This window comes from Eublepharis macularius, chromosome 5 (genome assembly GCF_028583425.1).
Source record: "Eublepharis macularius isolate TG4126 chromosome 5, MPM_Emac_v1.0, whole genome shotgun sequence".
Lineage (NCBI taxonomy): Eukaryota > Metazoa > Chordata > Lepidosauria > Squamata > Eublepharidae > Eublepharis > Eublepharis macularius.
The window spans coordinates 84,500,275-84,515,080 of NC_072794.1; the positions used below are offsets into that span (position 1 = coordinate 84,500,275).

Below are 14,806 nucleotides of genomic sequence, written 5' to 3' on the forward strand. Positions count from 1 at the left end.
GGACGTTGTTGGGAAGAGAGAAGCAAGAGAAGAAGAAAAGCGTCAGGAGGGCGCGCAGCTGTAGGGGCGCAGGGCCCAGGCGACTGCGCGCGCAGCGGGGAAAACGGGACCCCCGAGGCTGAGGGAGGGGGCCGCAGCCGGGCTTGGGGAAAGGTGAGGGGGGCGGCGAGCTTAGGGGAGGGTACCTGGCTTGAGGAGGGAGCCGGGGAAGGAAGCGAGCTTGCTCCCAACTCAGCTCTGGGCAGCGGGAGGTGGAGCTCCTGTCTGGGCTAGGGGAGGAGACTCCTTTAGGAAGCGGGCGGCGCGGCGGCTCCAGCCTCGGCAGCGGCCGGCCGCGTCTCCCTCGGCGCCACCTTAAAGGCACTGCTTGGGGCGGAGCAGCCCTTCCCCCCGCAGGCCGCCGATTGGCCGGGAAATGTATCCATTGTGGAAGGTTGACGCCCGCCGCGTTCCTTCCCTAGTGTAGCCACGTTCGGTTGAGCCGGGGGCAGCCGCGGTGGCGGCAGCAGCAGCAGCAGCAGCTGGGGAAGAAGCAGGAGCCGAGGACAGGGGCAGGGCGATGGGGTCGAGGCCGGGGCTTTGACAGCTGCGACCAGTGCGGGTTGGTGCAGTGGTGGCAGCGGCAGGCGGCGGCAAAGCCTGGGCAAGTCACAGCTGGGGAAGGAGCGAGGCTTGGGAGACTGAAGAGCATCGGAGCGACACAGGCAGCCACAGCTTCAGTTTCGCCGCTTTCTTACTGCGGACCATGTTCGCCAAAGGCAAAGGCTCGGCGGTGCCCTCGGATGGGCAGGCTCGGGAAAAGTAAGCATCGAAGCGGCGGAGGGAACCCTGGGGAGATGAGCGTGGCTTCCTCCGGCAGGCGGTCTCTCCGTCCCCTCATTGTTTTAGGGGAACTTGGGCAGCTGCAGGAGACGAGCTTGGAGGCTGCAATCTAGGGCTGGAGGGGGGGGGATGGAGCCCCCCAACCAGGCTTCCGTGGAGTGGGGGCAAAAGCGAGGGTGGTGGGCATAAAGGCACGAGAGAGGGAAGCATGGGCGCTTGCATCGCGCGTCCCCTTTTGTCTGAAGTGTCTGTCCGTCTGTGAGAGGGGAAGGGGCGAAGAAGGGCTTTGTCCAGGCAGTGAGCAATCGGTAACCGCTTTGATGGCCTTCCTTGTTTTCGTAGTCTGCAAGTTTGGGGGGGACTAGAGGCTTGGGGTTTTGTGCGGGCAGGTCCCCTCAAAACGTCTGGCATCCGAGCTAGGCACTGTTAGGAAAGTCCTTCGCGGCCACCTCTGCTCAGGTTGTAGGGATCTTAAATGGATGGCTTGGGATGCTGCTGGCTGCACAGTAATCGGTGCATGTGCCTGGAGAAGTTCGTTGTGTTTCCTGAACTGAACTAGTATCAACTTATCTTTCAGGTGGGATGGGGCCGCGGGGGAGGACTCATTTTTCTCCGCGCTGGAAGTGACAGGAAGGAAGTGATATTTCCCAGCTTCCCGGGGTTTAGCCGGGTTCATCTCCCACTGGGGAGAGAAGAGGCTTAGTGTGGAAGGGGGACAGTTCCATAAAGCCGTGTTTGAGACAGCCGTGGCTTTTTGTCTCCCACTCTCCTTCTGCCTTTTTACAGGTTAGCTTTGTATGTCTATGAATACTTGCTGCACGTAGGAGCACAGAAATCAGCACAGACCTTTTTATCAGAGGTGAGTGACTCTTGTTTACTTTTGACCCCTTTCCCTCATCCCCCCCTGCTTGAGATGGCCTTTGTTTTCAGAAGCAGGCTCTGTGGTCTCCATTTTGAATTTTTTATCACCTTTTGCCATTTATTACTAGTTGGCCTCAAAGCCTGCTTGGGAAAGGGGAGGTGAGTGGTGGGGGCACCACAAGGGGCAGAAACATCTCTCCCTTCCCTCTTTGTATTGCCCATAACCTATTTGCATGCTTTGCTGTTTGTAGATCCGATGGGAAAAAAACATCACACTAGGAGAACCTCCAGGGTTTTTACATTCATGGTGGTGGTAAGTGCAACTAGCTTATTTCTCTTCCCTAAAATAGAAACTTCGCTGCTTAACAGTCTGTAAGTGGGAAAGCATGTCCTAGGCAAAAGTTTTGGCTTGATCTTATGTTTCTGTGTTGAGAATCTTCATATTTGGTAGTATTTAGTTGGGTGGAGGGGAAGAAGGGAACAATGTTGAAATGAAACCTTTTGGAGCTGAGACTGTCATCCAAATGAAACCTTCCTCTTTTTCCTCTTACAAAGACACAATGTGGTCCTTGGTGCCTTGAAGACTTTGGTGCAGTGTGGCTTAGTCTGAAGGAGGGTCATATAGTTTCTAGGGGTAGAAGAGAGTGGCACGTGAGGTGCTGATAGGTGGAAACTGTGTAAACCCCCCCCCCCCAGTCTGTTGTTGTCAAGGCAAGGTAGGAGTGTATGGCAGACTGGAGAAGGGACTGAAGTTTTGTGCAATTTTCCTGTTTTTTTTTCAAAAAATCCTTGGAAGATGCTATTAATATTTTGCTTAGATATCTAGGTTCAGTTGAAGTTTGCAAGAGATGCTTGTTGTTCTTAAGCTCACTAGTAGGTTACTAATCAGTGGGTACTACTTATGCAGCTCACTTTGCTGCTGTGTCCCATGGCAATTGATGGTCAGGTGTCCAAATTCAACATGACTTAAGCACTTCTAGGACTGGAAACCTGATAATAGATTATAGAAATATTTCTTATGAGCTAAGTACCCTAAATACATTTCTTGAAAGTAATCCCATTGATTCAAAGACAGGTTACTTTTATGTGCTGCATTGATGCTATGCCAGTGTAGTTTGACACGCTACATGATGCTTTCAACATGAAATGTGTGATTCCAACCTTTATTTGAAAGATAAAGTCTGCTGAGGTGGAGAGCTGAAGAACACATGTTGCTTAAGGCAGTATAATCTTCTGTTTGGGTAGTAGTTAACTGAGTAAAAAGAGGTTGGGGATCAAATATTATTGAGAATTTCTTTGTTCTGAGCAGGGAAGTTCATGGAGTTTTAGCTGTAGTTTGCTATGGAATTTGTCAAGGGGGGGATGGAATGCCACTTTTTAGTAATGGTAACACTGTTAGGATTGTTACCCAGTCTTTAACATATTTATGGTTCCTATATCTACCATGTATATTAAAATGCTTTTCCTCCAATCATTTCTGACCCTACATTGGTGGGGGGCTTAATAAGTAGATAACACAGAGTTTGGATAAATGAGAGGTATTTACATGGTCAGTGTACTATGGATATCCTGAACTAAGGTAATTCTGATATATTAGCAGTGTTGAAGACTGAGGATGAAATCAGTATTGTATTGTTAGTATGTCATTTAATGTTAAACAGAAACAGCTTGGATGGATTGTGCTCTGGTTTAGAAGACAGGTCCAAGTATGGAGGGGATGTATTCTGGTTTAAGAGAGCAAGACAACTGTAGCTTGAATTGGACATGTTTGGTGACAATGAGAGGGTGAATAAAAGCACAGTTAAATGTGTAGTAGTTTCTCAGAAGTTCAAACATGAAGTTCTGTTTGACAACAGACCTAACATATGTAGAACTTTGGCATGATGAACATCTTCTAATGACCAGGGCAAACATCTCTCATTAAAAAAAAGAGTTCTGAGTGGCTTTGGGGGTTGGACATACTCAACAGTGTATAAAGCAAGCTCAGTCACTGTAAATTCCGTTTAAAAAATATTTTCTATCTTTAGCTGAATGTGGGAGGTCCTCTTATGGAATAGGTGTGTTTAATGCTCCTCAGCTAATAATTGAATAAGGCAAGGGTTGTTATTGAGTTGTTGGAATGGTTAAAGTGTTTGTACCAAGCCAATTGTATGTTCATGGTATGTTGTACAAATGATAGTTATTGGCTTCTTTCTCCCTTTGCTATACAGTGTATTTTGGGACCTTTACTGTGCAGCTCCTGAAAGGCGAGACACTTGTGAACACTCAAGTGAAGCAAAAGCTTTTCATGATTATGTGAGTAACAACTTTTTAATTCTTTCGGCAATAAACTTTTATTACTACAGTACACTGAAGCAAATGCAGTTAGGTAGAGGGAAGAAGGGTGTTATCATTGCCATCCAGACTTGGAAGAACAGTGTTTTATTAAGGCACTGCCGTGGCACTCTGGTTCAGTTACCTTGAGTACTATGGAAGGCAGCACATGTTGATCCAGTTACATGGTTATGCATCTTCTTACTGTTTCATAGGATAAGGAAAACAAAGGTGATATAGTGGTGATATTTATCATGTTGAAATCTCATTTGCAGACTTTCTGGCATGGGTAAATAGCTGCATTTGAATGTTTAATGATCTCTGTTTTTCAAAGAAGAACATAATCTAAATGATCTTTAAGACCTGCTTGTATTCAGGAGTCAGAAGGTTGTTTTAGAAAGCCAAATAGCCTTGGCTCAGTATATCAGTACCAAGGTTTTAACATTTTTCCTTTATTTGGCTTTTATTCTTTCATTTATGATGGGAGAAGGGACTGCAAAGTGGTTGATTTGAAGAGGACCTTAGGTGTTGCATCCGGTTTCATACTTAAGGTGCAGGATCTTGTGTTTCTCTCTTCGTGATGTGAAACAGTAAATGATTTATTCTCCAAGTTAATGCTTGGGTCCCTGAAGTTGAAGAGAACATATGTGATACAAGCATCAGGAGTTTGCTTTCTTGGATAGAACAAAATGTTTTAAAGGTAACCACAGAACTACAAGCTCCAAGGAGAATTATGTTAGAAGGTTTTTCCATTAACCCTATCCTGTTAGAGAGGACATTGCCTGGAGCTAATTCTGCTCTACAGTTCTGAAATAAACTTTGACTTGTAAGCTTCTCTGATGCATAGATTCTGACTAACCTGTGATGGCATAGAGCTGATTCCCAGGAGCATGTAGAAAAGGAGGAAGTATAACATCCTTTACAAGACACTTTGTGGCAGGTTAAAGTAAGGTTTGCTAATAAGGGATTCTTTTTCACTTATGTCTCTTGGATTTACTTGCCCAAGCATACTATGGAAATTATAAAAAAGATGAATGAAAAGTAAGCTGCAGGTCTTGTCCAAATTGCCATTGGTTTGACCCACAAAATAGTATGCAGGATAGAACTTGAGATATTGGTGGGGGGTGGGCTGGTTCAAAGCACATTGGAAGAAAACCCCATTGCTTTCAGTAAATTTTAAGCCTGGTTCATAAGTTACAAGTACTGAATAACTGCACAATCTTTGCTCTGGCCTCATGCCTCTTTGGTAGCATCTGTCAGGAGGAACCACATTGGTTGCTTGCTTGAATTGTGTTCTCTCTCTCTCCCCCCCCCTTCCATGTTGGCATTGCATAACTGGCTCAACTTCCATGGGGTTTTTTGGGTGTTAACAAGAGTAATGCAAGACTTGGCAAGAGGATGGTGGCTTCAATGCTTTTCTAGTAATATGTAAATCGGTCCTTGCAAGCATAATTAGGATCACAGCCATGGGGGTTGTAGTTCTTGCTCAACCCTAGGTTCCTAAGATAGTGAACAGTTCTAGCGTTCCAAACCATGGAAATCTTCATGAAATGTGTGAGGCTCTCCAGTGTGTATTGTGGTTGTGTCAAATCCTTTTCTTCTGAGGTGGAAGAATACTTTTGTAAAGAGAAACCACTACCTGTAGTTGAATTTTATTCCCTGCTGATGCCACTGCATCCAGAATCTGGAACTGTATTTTCCCAGAAAGTTGGCAGATGGTCAGACATTGATCTGATTCTGTATTTTCAGTGTGATCCAGTCCCTAAGGAGATTCTTTTACCCTTGGTGGACAGACTTGGAAGTTATTTTTCTGACTTGTGGACGTAAACACTTGCTTTTACACCAAAGTGTATGCTGTTACAGCCTGTATTAGCAGAAAGTGTCATCGCTTTTTTAAAAAAGGAACTGTAGCATTCAGATTTAAGGGCAAGTAGTTGTTGGCAAGTATTATATGGGTCTGCTTTTGTTCCTTTGCAAGTGATTTTCAAGCTGGCAATGTTCTCCATGAAGCTCTTGGGTAGCATTTGTCTTATAAGGGAGGAAGTAAGTGCCTGTGGTGATAGACAGGCCTTGCCCTAATCTAAATGTTTTATGACTAGTATTTTTCTCTCAGAAACAAACGGATGCCCTTCCCATGAATGGGAGACTGATCTGCTGCTTTCAGGAATACTGCTTGAGTGGGAACAGAATGTGACTTTGCTCCTGATACTGATTTCCCCCCTATCAAAATAGTATGAGTTTACTTTCTGCTACAGCATTTTTGGTTCAGGTTACTTCCAAGGCTGGAAAGATTATGTAGAAAAGGCCAGATTGTGCCATATTGAGGAGTCTGCACCCCTGTAGTCTGGTCTGCCGCTTCTGCAGAAGAGAGACAGCTTGCCTTTATTTGCTCCTATGGGGCAGCTTTCAAATAGTATTGCTGCTGAGGAGATGGCAACAAGGGAGACTGAAATCCAGTTGCAGCAAGTTTCTTCTTGCTTCCTTCAAGCCATGGCAGTCACATGGCTCATAAGTTGTTCTATTTACATCTAGGTACTGCAAGCTTTCATCTGTTTGAAGTGAAACGGTGTTTGATTTCAAAACTTGATGTGCCACACTTATGACTTCCTCTGACATCAGTGGGGCCAACATACGTGGATGTTGTATACCTTAGGTTTTCTTTTGTACCCTTACAGCTTCTGACTTGTGGCGGCCTCTTTTAATGCAGTTTTATGTGGTCATGTGAGGGCTGGTGGGAGATTTTTGGCATGTCCTTTGTAGGGATATAGAACAAGATGTGAAGGGACAGCAGTGGCATCCAAGATACAGTCATGTTACATTAGCAGTAGCCTTATAATAGTTCCTGAGGATTTGATGTCTTTAGAGAAATTAATCTTTTTTAGCTTGGTAATAATTCTAATAATAGGCATGAGTGCATTAGCTGATTCGCATAAACTTCTTTAATACATGTTGCTTTAAGCTTACAGCAAATAGACACAATCCTGATGGTGTTTTGTTTAAAAAATTGTCAATGTAATACAGTTTCATAACAGCTCTAAATACTTTACCTTTTTAGTTTTGTTATGAAGACTGATAAGATTTTCTGTTCACCATATTCTCTTCTCCCCCCTTTATTTCACTATACTGTTTGTTTGTAAAGCACTGATGGTCTTAATATAGTTGGATAATATATTACTATAACAGCGTCTATTTATATATTTATCAGTCTATAGAGATGGGGTTTTCTTCCCTTGCAGATTCAGTGCTTTTTCTAGGTTGCATATTTTCTTTAATGAATCTAGGAAGCTAATTGAGTCATAATATGTTGTAAGAATGTATTGTACACAAATAAGGTTGTTTTTTAGAAACATGGTATTATTATTATTGTTGTTATTGTTGTTATTATTATTTATTATATTTCTAACTTGCCCTTCCCACAAGTGGGCTCAGGACAAGGTATGTGGCTCATAATTGCTAAGCACATATTGATAAAATAGTTCAGCTCTGAACCATTGTAGAATTGTTTGTGTTTGGAGAATAGTTCTGATGTGGAGGGAGCTGTTGTTGCCTGATCTTTCCGTGTGTACCTGTGTGGCAAAAATACAATTTGTATAGGAGGTTGCATTGGGTGGTGATGAAATGAGATTCATAGTATGAGGCTGTTCAAGAACATTGGACTAAATATAGAGCCTTCCCATTTTTCCTGATCTTTTAATTTGCTTTCCCTGCATAGAATGCCCAGTGCTGAAGTTGGATCAACTGTCAAACACAGGAGTGCTGTATTTAAAAAACTTGCTAAGTAAAGCCTTGACTTACAGGGCAGTTGTTATTGTTATTGAGATACAGGAGGGGATATATTTGCTCTTTTTTCTCGTCAGTGGCCAACCGTGGAGGCTGGTAGTGGAAGAGCCCCTGTATATAGTTTAAATTAGGCAAGTCTTCTGAACTAATGAATGAATGGTGACTCATTCAGAAAAGGCTCTCAACCAGACCAGAGGATAGTTGGCTGTGTGATTTGGAATGACACAGTGTGGAGTCTTAAATGGAAGTTCCAGAATTGCGAAGATATGTTAATGGATACTGCTGTTTATGGTCTAAAAAAGATTTTTCACTTGGGGACCTACGCAAATTGTGATCAGAGTGGACAGATGACTAATGTGGCAGATGGGGTAAAAATAAACTATTATGTGTTGTCAGAATGATTGGTTAAAAAAATTCATTTGAGCTTTTACTGGCGGTTGGGCGACTTCTCTGATTTAAAGATGTGACCTGCATGCATTTGTGAATTCCTTTTTTTTTTTGATATTGGTAAAGACTCTAGCCAGGGAGTTTTCTTTACTTTGTGAAATTTTTAATGTTGAAAGTGCCTAGCCCTGGTATATGAAAGACAGATACTGACATTCTGTGCATGTTGAAATGCATTTAGAACCTGGCACTGTTTCCTTTGCATGCTTCTTTCCCATTGTTTGTGGTTGAGGTGTGGCTACTTGGACTCATCAGAAGCAGATCTGCAGATCTCTCCAGATCAGTAGGCTGTGGGGGGAGGGGGAGGAGAAAAGGCTTCAAAGAATGAGAAACCATGCGACATTAGCAGCCTGTGTAGCAGCATTCCCCCTCCCTCACCCCCCCCCCCCAAATATGGTTATATGATAGAAGCAGCAAGAGGAACAAGTGGTTTCCCTAAAGATCATTTTTAATATAACAACAACAGAAAGCTTTCACTCTTCTTGGCTTTTGGTGACTTAATTGATTCAGGAATGTTTTGAGATGGTTGAGCCATACTGACCAACTTTGAAAGGCATTCTAAATGTTGGGATGCTGTGTGCTAAATTGTTGCAAGCTGTAGTATAAGGAGAAACATGAACCTTGTAGCAAAGGGGGATGGGTGAATAATATTTGGAGACCATAGAAACCGGTGTCTTTTCACTGTGAGCTGAACACCAAATATCCCCAAGTGCAGGTTTTTTATACCTCGCACTTCAGCGGAATTCAAGACCAAATTTGTTAAAGAAAATGGTGAATTCGGGAACATGAAGCTATGGGGTAGTTGTTTGTGTGCAGTGACTGATTTCTGTTCTTTGCGTTATAGCATGAAGAAAGGGGACTACTTTATGCCCAGTGTGTCATTATCCCACTTCTGCTGTTTTAGTATGTTTCAAGCCAAGTCCCAAGAAGCCACTTATATTTGTAGACTGATACGTGTGATGCGTGAAAGTACCCTAATTCATGTTCCGTCTGCCCTAGAATTTCATAGAAACACATTTAAGTTAGTTAAAACATAGGTCAATTTGAACTTGTACACACCTGAATAAAGTTCTTTTTTAAAAAGTTGGTTTCAATTCTCCCAATGTCTTTGGATATGTGATCAATCTGTATGGTTTTAATGCAATGTTTCAGTGGTCGTTAGATTTGTGAAAATATCAGGTGGGGGAAGGGATGGAGAGAAGAGTGATCCAAAATGTGCTTCCAATTTCAGAGTTTCTGTGCATTTCCAAAAGAAAATGTTATACTCTCTCTGGAGGGTTAGCGCTGTTGGCACGGCTGCCCTTATCTTGCTTCTAAGCAAAGCCCCTCAGTAAGCACACTCGTATTACATTGTGGCGGTGTTGCCAGACACTCTTGTTGCAGGTTTTATTGTGCATCTTCTGAGCTGGTGAGCTACAAAGGGATTGTACAGCATGACAGGGAATTTCATCCACCGCGTTATCTTGGAATTGGCCGATTGATGATTGCAGTTCAGCGTTTCAACACTGTGAAAGCCAATACAATTTGAGTTAGCTGTGATGACTGCCAGTTTAAATACCGCAGTGAATTTCTGTCAAATAGCTAATACACAGAATGGGGAATTGCAGAAAACTTGATCACTAGAACCAATTTAGTCGATTTTGGCCTCCAGCTACAGAAAATGAACTTAAATCTAGTTGACTGTTGCTACATACTTTTTGTGGCATTATTCTGTTTGCAGTGCCTCCTCTGAGTGTAACTTTGAGAGACAGTACAGAAACTTAAAACTACTTCCAATCCAGGAGAATTTTTTTAGTATTTTAAAAGTACATCTGGAGATTACAAAAAGTAATTGTCCCATTGGTGATCTTAATCTTTTGGAAGCACCCCATAAATACTTTAAAATGTATTATTATTGAAAAATATATTCTAGAATTGTGTTTGGTCCACCTGAAAATTTGGAGAGGCTGGGTGGCCAGTGCCAGAAAGATATTTCCCAGACACTTGTCTGCTTGCTTCAGCAAAGAACAACTCTCCCCCCCCCCACCCAAAAAACTTTTCTCTCTAACAAAATCTAGACTTCTTTCTTAAAAAAAAGCTCCAAACATTGTTTTGTGTTAAATAGTTAATTGTAATCTTCCAAAAAAAGAATGATTTAGTTGCTTGCTTATGCAGAAGCAGTGGGTGTGACATAAATATTTTTTTCTACATGACTTAACCTTAATTGCTAGGAGAATGTGACAAGAATCCATTTCTTCACAATGAGTCCTTCTCCATGCTGTAATGAAGCTCATGTGAATTTCAACCTCCTATAGTAGTTGTGAGTGACTGTGGGAGATCTAATCCAATAGAGTAGCTTTGAAATCCTAACAATTAGCAGATATTCATTCCGCTTACTAAGAGCACAGATCTCTATGGTAGATACTATCTTTGCCGAGGCATGTTCTCTCCACAGCATATCTGGATGACTTTCCAGCTTCACTCATGCTCCTCTAATAGTTTTTACAATCCTTTTGTAACCCAGATTTATATACGTTCCCATTGGTTTATAAGATATGTAGATTGTTTTCTAAGATACAATGTTGTTGCATCTGTTGAGGGTGGTCAAATGCCTAGATTTTCCTTTTGCCATGTATTTCCAAGAGCTTGTACAGATGAGGATTTAGGAGAGTAATAGAACTGCTGGTTGACATTCAAATGTTTGAGGGAATCCAAATGTCTTTACCCAAGTAGCATGTCTGTCGATGGAATTCTGCGTTTCCCCTCCTCCAGCTCTCAGGCAGCAGTGCCTTGTTGCTAAGAAAAAGCTGTAATTAGCAGTATAAAGAGGTTGGGTTAATATCAGTGGCATTTATTGTATTGTGTCTGTAATGTGGGAGATTCTTATCAATTTTCCCACCCCAATTTTCCCACCCCAACTTTTCGAGTTTTAAATTTTTTTTGGTTGGGCATATCTACTTTTGCCATATGACTTTAATGAGAAAGTATTGGTATCTAGACATGTTTTGAAGAAACACAACAACCAGATGATGATGATTAGTGGTACGAATCTCTGAATCCAAAGGCCACCCCTTTAGCATGTTGCAGTGTTTCCCTCAAAATCCTGTTTGGCAGCTTTTGAAGGTCTCTGGCAGGCCTTTTGAGTGTCCTCCCCATACTATTCTCCATGGAGAAAAACAATCTCTATACTCAGGGCAGAGGTAAAGCATGAGGTGGCCCATTTGGAACTACTGGATTAGTAAACCTACAAAATATAGTAAAAAAGTGTATATGTAATAAGCAAGTGAACAGGGAGTTGATGGCGGTGATGATGACTGAAAGAGTTGACAGCAGATTAAATTAACAGGTTGTGGTTTAAAGCAAGGAAGGTGCTTGCATTGCTTTGTTACAATTCTAGCAATTGATGTCTTCTTGGAAGGCTGAAGGATATGTTTGGAATATCCCTGAAGCTTAACTTCTGGGAATCAGGAGAGAACAATGAAGAAAGAACATATTTGAGCCATTGTAGCCCTGGGACAGTTTATGGTTTTCTGAAGCATCTGGTACAAGAACATAGACCTTTAAGGGTCTGAAAAAATATAATAGAAAAGCTTGGGTTAGTCTAAACAGGACCAGCGTAATCTACCTTGGGATTTGAGTCCAGTGGCACCTTAGAGACCAACAAGACTTTCAGAATCTAAGCTTCTGAGAGCCAGAGTTCCCTTCTTCAGACATGAATAGGAATGGAGATTCCTGAGGCTTTAGATTCCTTTCTATACCTAACTTTGGGAGTTTGGGGAATGGGCCAGAGCTTCACCACAGGGCAAAAATCAATGATTAAAGTAGGCATTTTAGGTACAAAGCGAAGAGCACACATCTTCTGAACAGAGATACCACAGTATGAAGGTTTTTTTTGAGAATAGAATTTTTGGGGGGACAGAAGTAGATACATTTATTCAAGGAGCTGAAAGGGAGTCTACTACGTGTTCTTTATCAACACATGTTTTGGTTAAGTGTAGAAGAATACTTTCTAGCTTCAAGAGCATCTGGGCAACTAAGTAAATTACTGAAGAAAGATATGTCCTTTGGAAGCTGAAGAAATAATGGCAGGAGAAGTGCTGAGTTGAACTCAAAACATTACGGTATGTTTAGTTTAATGAATATGTAAGCTTCTTTCAACTCTAGTATTTGAGTATTATCTTTCCTAGCTCCTTTTAAAACAAATAACATGCAGAATACTTTACAATCATGATCTCTTTTATCTTCAGTACTTGTTGGAGGTAGATTGTGTTTTACAGATGTATTTGTAATGAAGGGGTTAATGCATGCAGAAAGCTCCTAGTAAAGAAAATTCTGAGCATCTTTGTAAAGTTGGCTGTTCTGTTAGTGGGTAGTAAGAGGACAGGCTGGCTTTATAGGGCACATGGATCCTTTAGCCATAGGAACATGGGGTGCATCAAATATTTGTGTAGGTGTGGAGGTAATTCTTCTATGTAAAGCATGAAGGTCGACATTTCAAGCAATTCCTCAGTTGAGCTAAGAAATGCAAACTGAGCAGTATTCTTCTTAAACTATATGGAGAGAAGAGTAGAGTCTACATTAAAAATAACTGAATCTGTTCTTATTCATCAGTTGAATTCCCATACGCTCCGTAGGCAATATATTCCACTCTCAGGTATATGGGGATGGGTTGGTGAAGGCTGAAGAAAGTGGCATGGGTTTATCTTCTTCCTGCTACAGTTCTTCTAAAGGTACTGCTGTATCTCTGAAGGTAGTTTATTCAATGGCGTGACTGGGTTTTAGCTCCGTGGTGGAACACATGTTTTGCACACACCTACTCAAAAGCATCTCTGGTAACAGGGCTGAGAGAGAGCACTGCTGGATGCCTTGGAGAGTTGCTGCCAACGAGTGTCATCCATGTTGGACTAGACATGTTGGGTTGTGTCTAGCAAAGCCACTTGCAGAACACAACTTTCTTGCCTCCTGATGGGATCCAGCTTGAATTGGTGTGCTTCTGCATCTCCTTTTAAAAGTACTCAAGGGGAGGAGCAGAAGTATGCTGCTGTATGCTGTTCATCATTTAGTCCCGTCCCCCCCCCCGTCCCCCAGAGAGAGTAAGTATATTGTCATGTCCTGGCTTAGTTTTACCACCAGTGAAATGCCACCAGTGAAATGCCTTAACTGTTTCTTGAGAAAAGACAGGAGCTGCAAGAAAAAATAATCTCCCAAGTGTGACAAATTTGCATACTTTGGAATGCTTAATAGCTTACAATAGGCAGTATAAGATGTATATCATATACCACCTATACTAGAATGTTTGAAATGACTGTGCACATTTGGTGTGTGTGTGTTTGGTTTTCAAATATGTACATATGGAGTAGCACACTAGTGCTCTGTGCTTAATCTCAAATCCTAGTGTTCTAGAAGAAGTACATGGAATTGCATGTAAGAATTCTCTCCTATACTTTGGGAAGCTATTTCAATCTCCTTTACTCCAAGATGGACTCGTAAGTGTATTTAATTTGGTCCTTAAAAATGAACTTCTGTTGACTCTCTCTTTGTTAATAAAGATCCATAGCTGATAAACCACTGGCAAGGTAATGACTTTGCTATGCAAAAGTAAAAATGGATCATTAAAACATACTCATTCATCTAAATTCTTTGTAGAAGGTTGGCCTGCTTTAAAAGCTTTCCTTGTAGCTTCGGAGGCAAGCACCTATTTGTTGTTTGAATGAACTAATGTCCTTAAAGCAAGAGTTATTTTGGCATTTGACAGTTGCACAGGAGCTGCAAGAATAGATGGTTGTTGGAAAGCAGTTCTTCCTTTTTTCAGTTGATATTGACAAAACCCTGAAAGCATTAAACCAGAGGTCATGGCAAAGCGCTTACGCTGTAGTCTCTGTGATTGGGGAGCCTAAATATTTATCCTGGTCTGTCCCTAATGAAAACAAATTGTCAACAGTTGTTCAGTAACTGACTAAATTAAAATCTGTAATTAGTCAATTAGATTAAAGAGTTGGCACAACCTGATTGTATCATGCTGGTTAGGTTATTAAGAGAAAGGGTGTGATTTTTAATTACTGAATGCTAATTTTGACAGTTTCAAATGGAAACAGACGTTCCCCCCCACACACATTTCCTTTACCCCATAATTCTTTCTTTTTGTGAAAGAAGGCAGCAAAATGCAGCTCATCCACAAAAAATCTGAAGTTTTTTCTCTCTAAATTCAGAGAGTTTCCATCCGGGGCGAGGGCAGTGGTGTGTTTGTTGAATTTTGAAATGCTTAATTTTTTCTCCTATTACCAATTGACCATCTTTGTGAGATGCATAAGAGGAGGTGACCCTCACTTTGTGAGGTGCTGTTACATATCTGTGTCTTCCTTAAGGAGGTCCAGACTGTGGATGGGTGCTTAACATTTGTAGACCGGAACCTAGCATCTAGTAATAACCTGAGTTTTTTGGTAGAAACTTTACCTGTATGGGGACAGGAGAAGGGGGGGGGGAGTAGGGCATATGTGTGTTTGCAGCTGTTTGCATGGCACATCATTCTACTGGTGATCCTGTGGCTGTTACAAACTGGCCTTCCCGGTACAATGATAGAACACTTATTCAGAGATCTGGACTGGAT

General features: G+C 41.9%; 1 protein-coding gene across 2 annotated transcripts in view; it reads left to right on the forward strand.

Annotated features, from left to right (window-relative positions):
• The first annotated feature begins 465 nt into the window (after positions 1-465).
• The window catches only part of SSBP3 (single stranded DNA binding protein 3), a 208,510-nt gene continuing 194,169 nt past the window's right edge, over positions 466-14,806 (forward strand). For both annotated transcript variants that reach the window (XM_054980690.1, XM_054980691.1), the window contains exons 1-4: positions 466-801; positions 1,609-1,681; positions 1,935-1,996; positions 3,894-3,978. In XM_054980690.1, the coding sequence (XP_054836665.1) occupies positions 746-801; positions 1,609-1,681; positions 1,935-1,996; positions 3,894-3,978 (276 nt within the window). In that variant the 5' untranslated portion in view covers positions 466-745. The remainder of the gene's footprint in view (positions 802-1,608; positions 1,682-1,934; positions 1,997-3,893; positions 3,979-14,806) is intronic.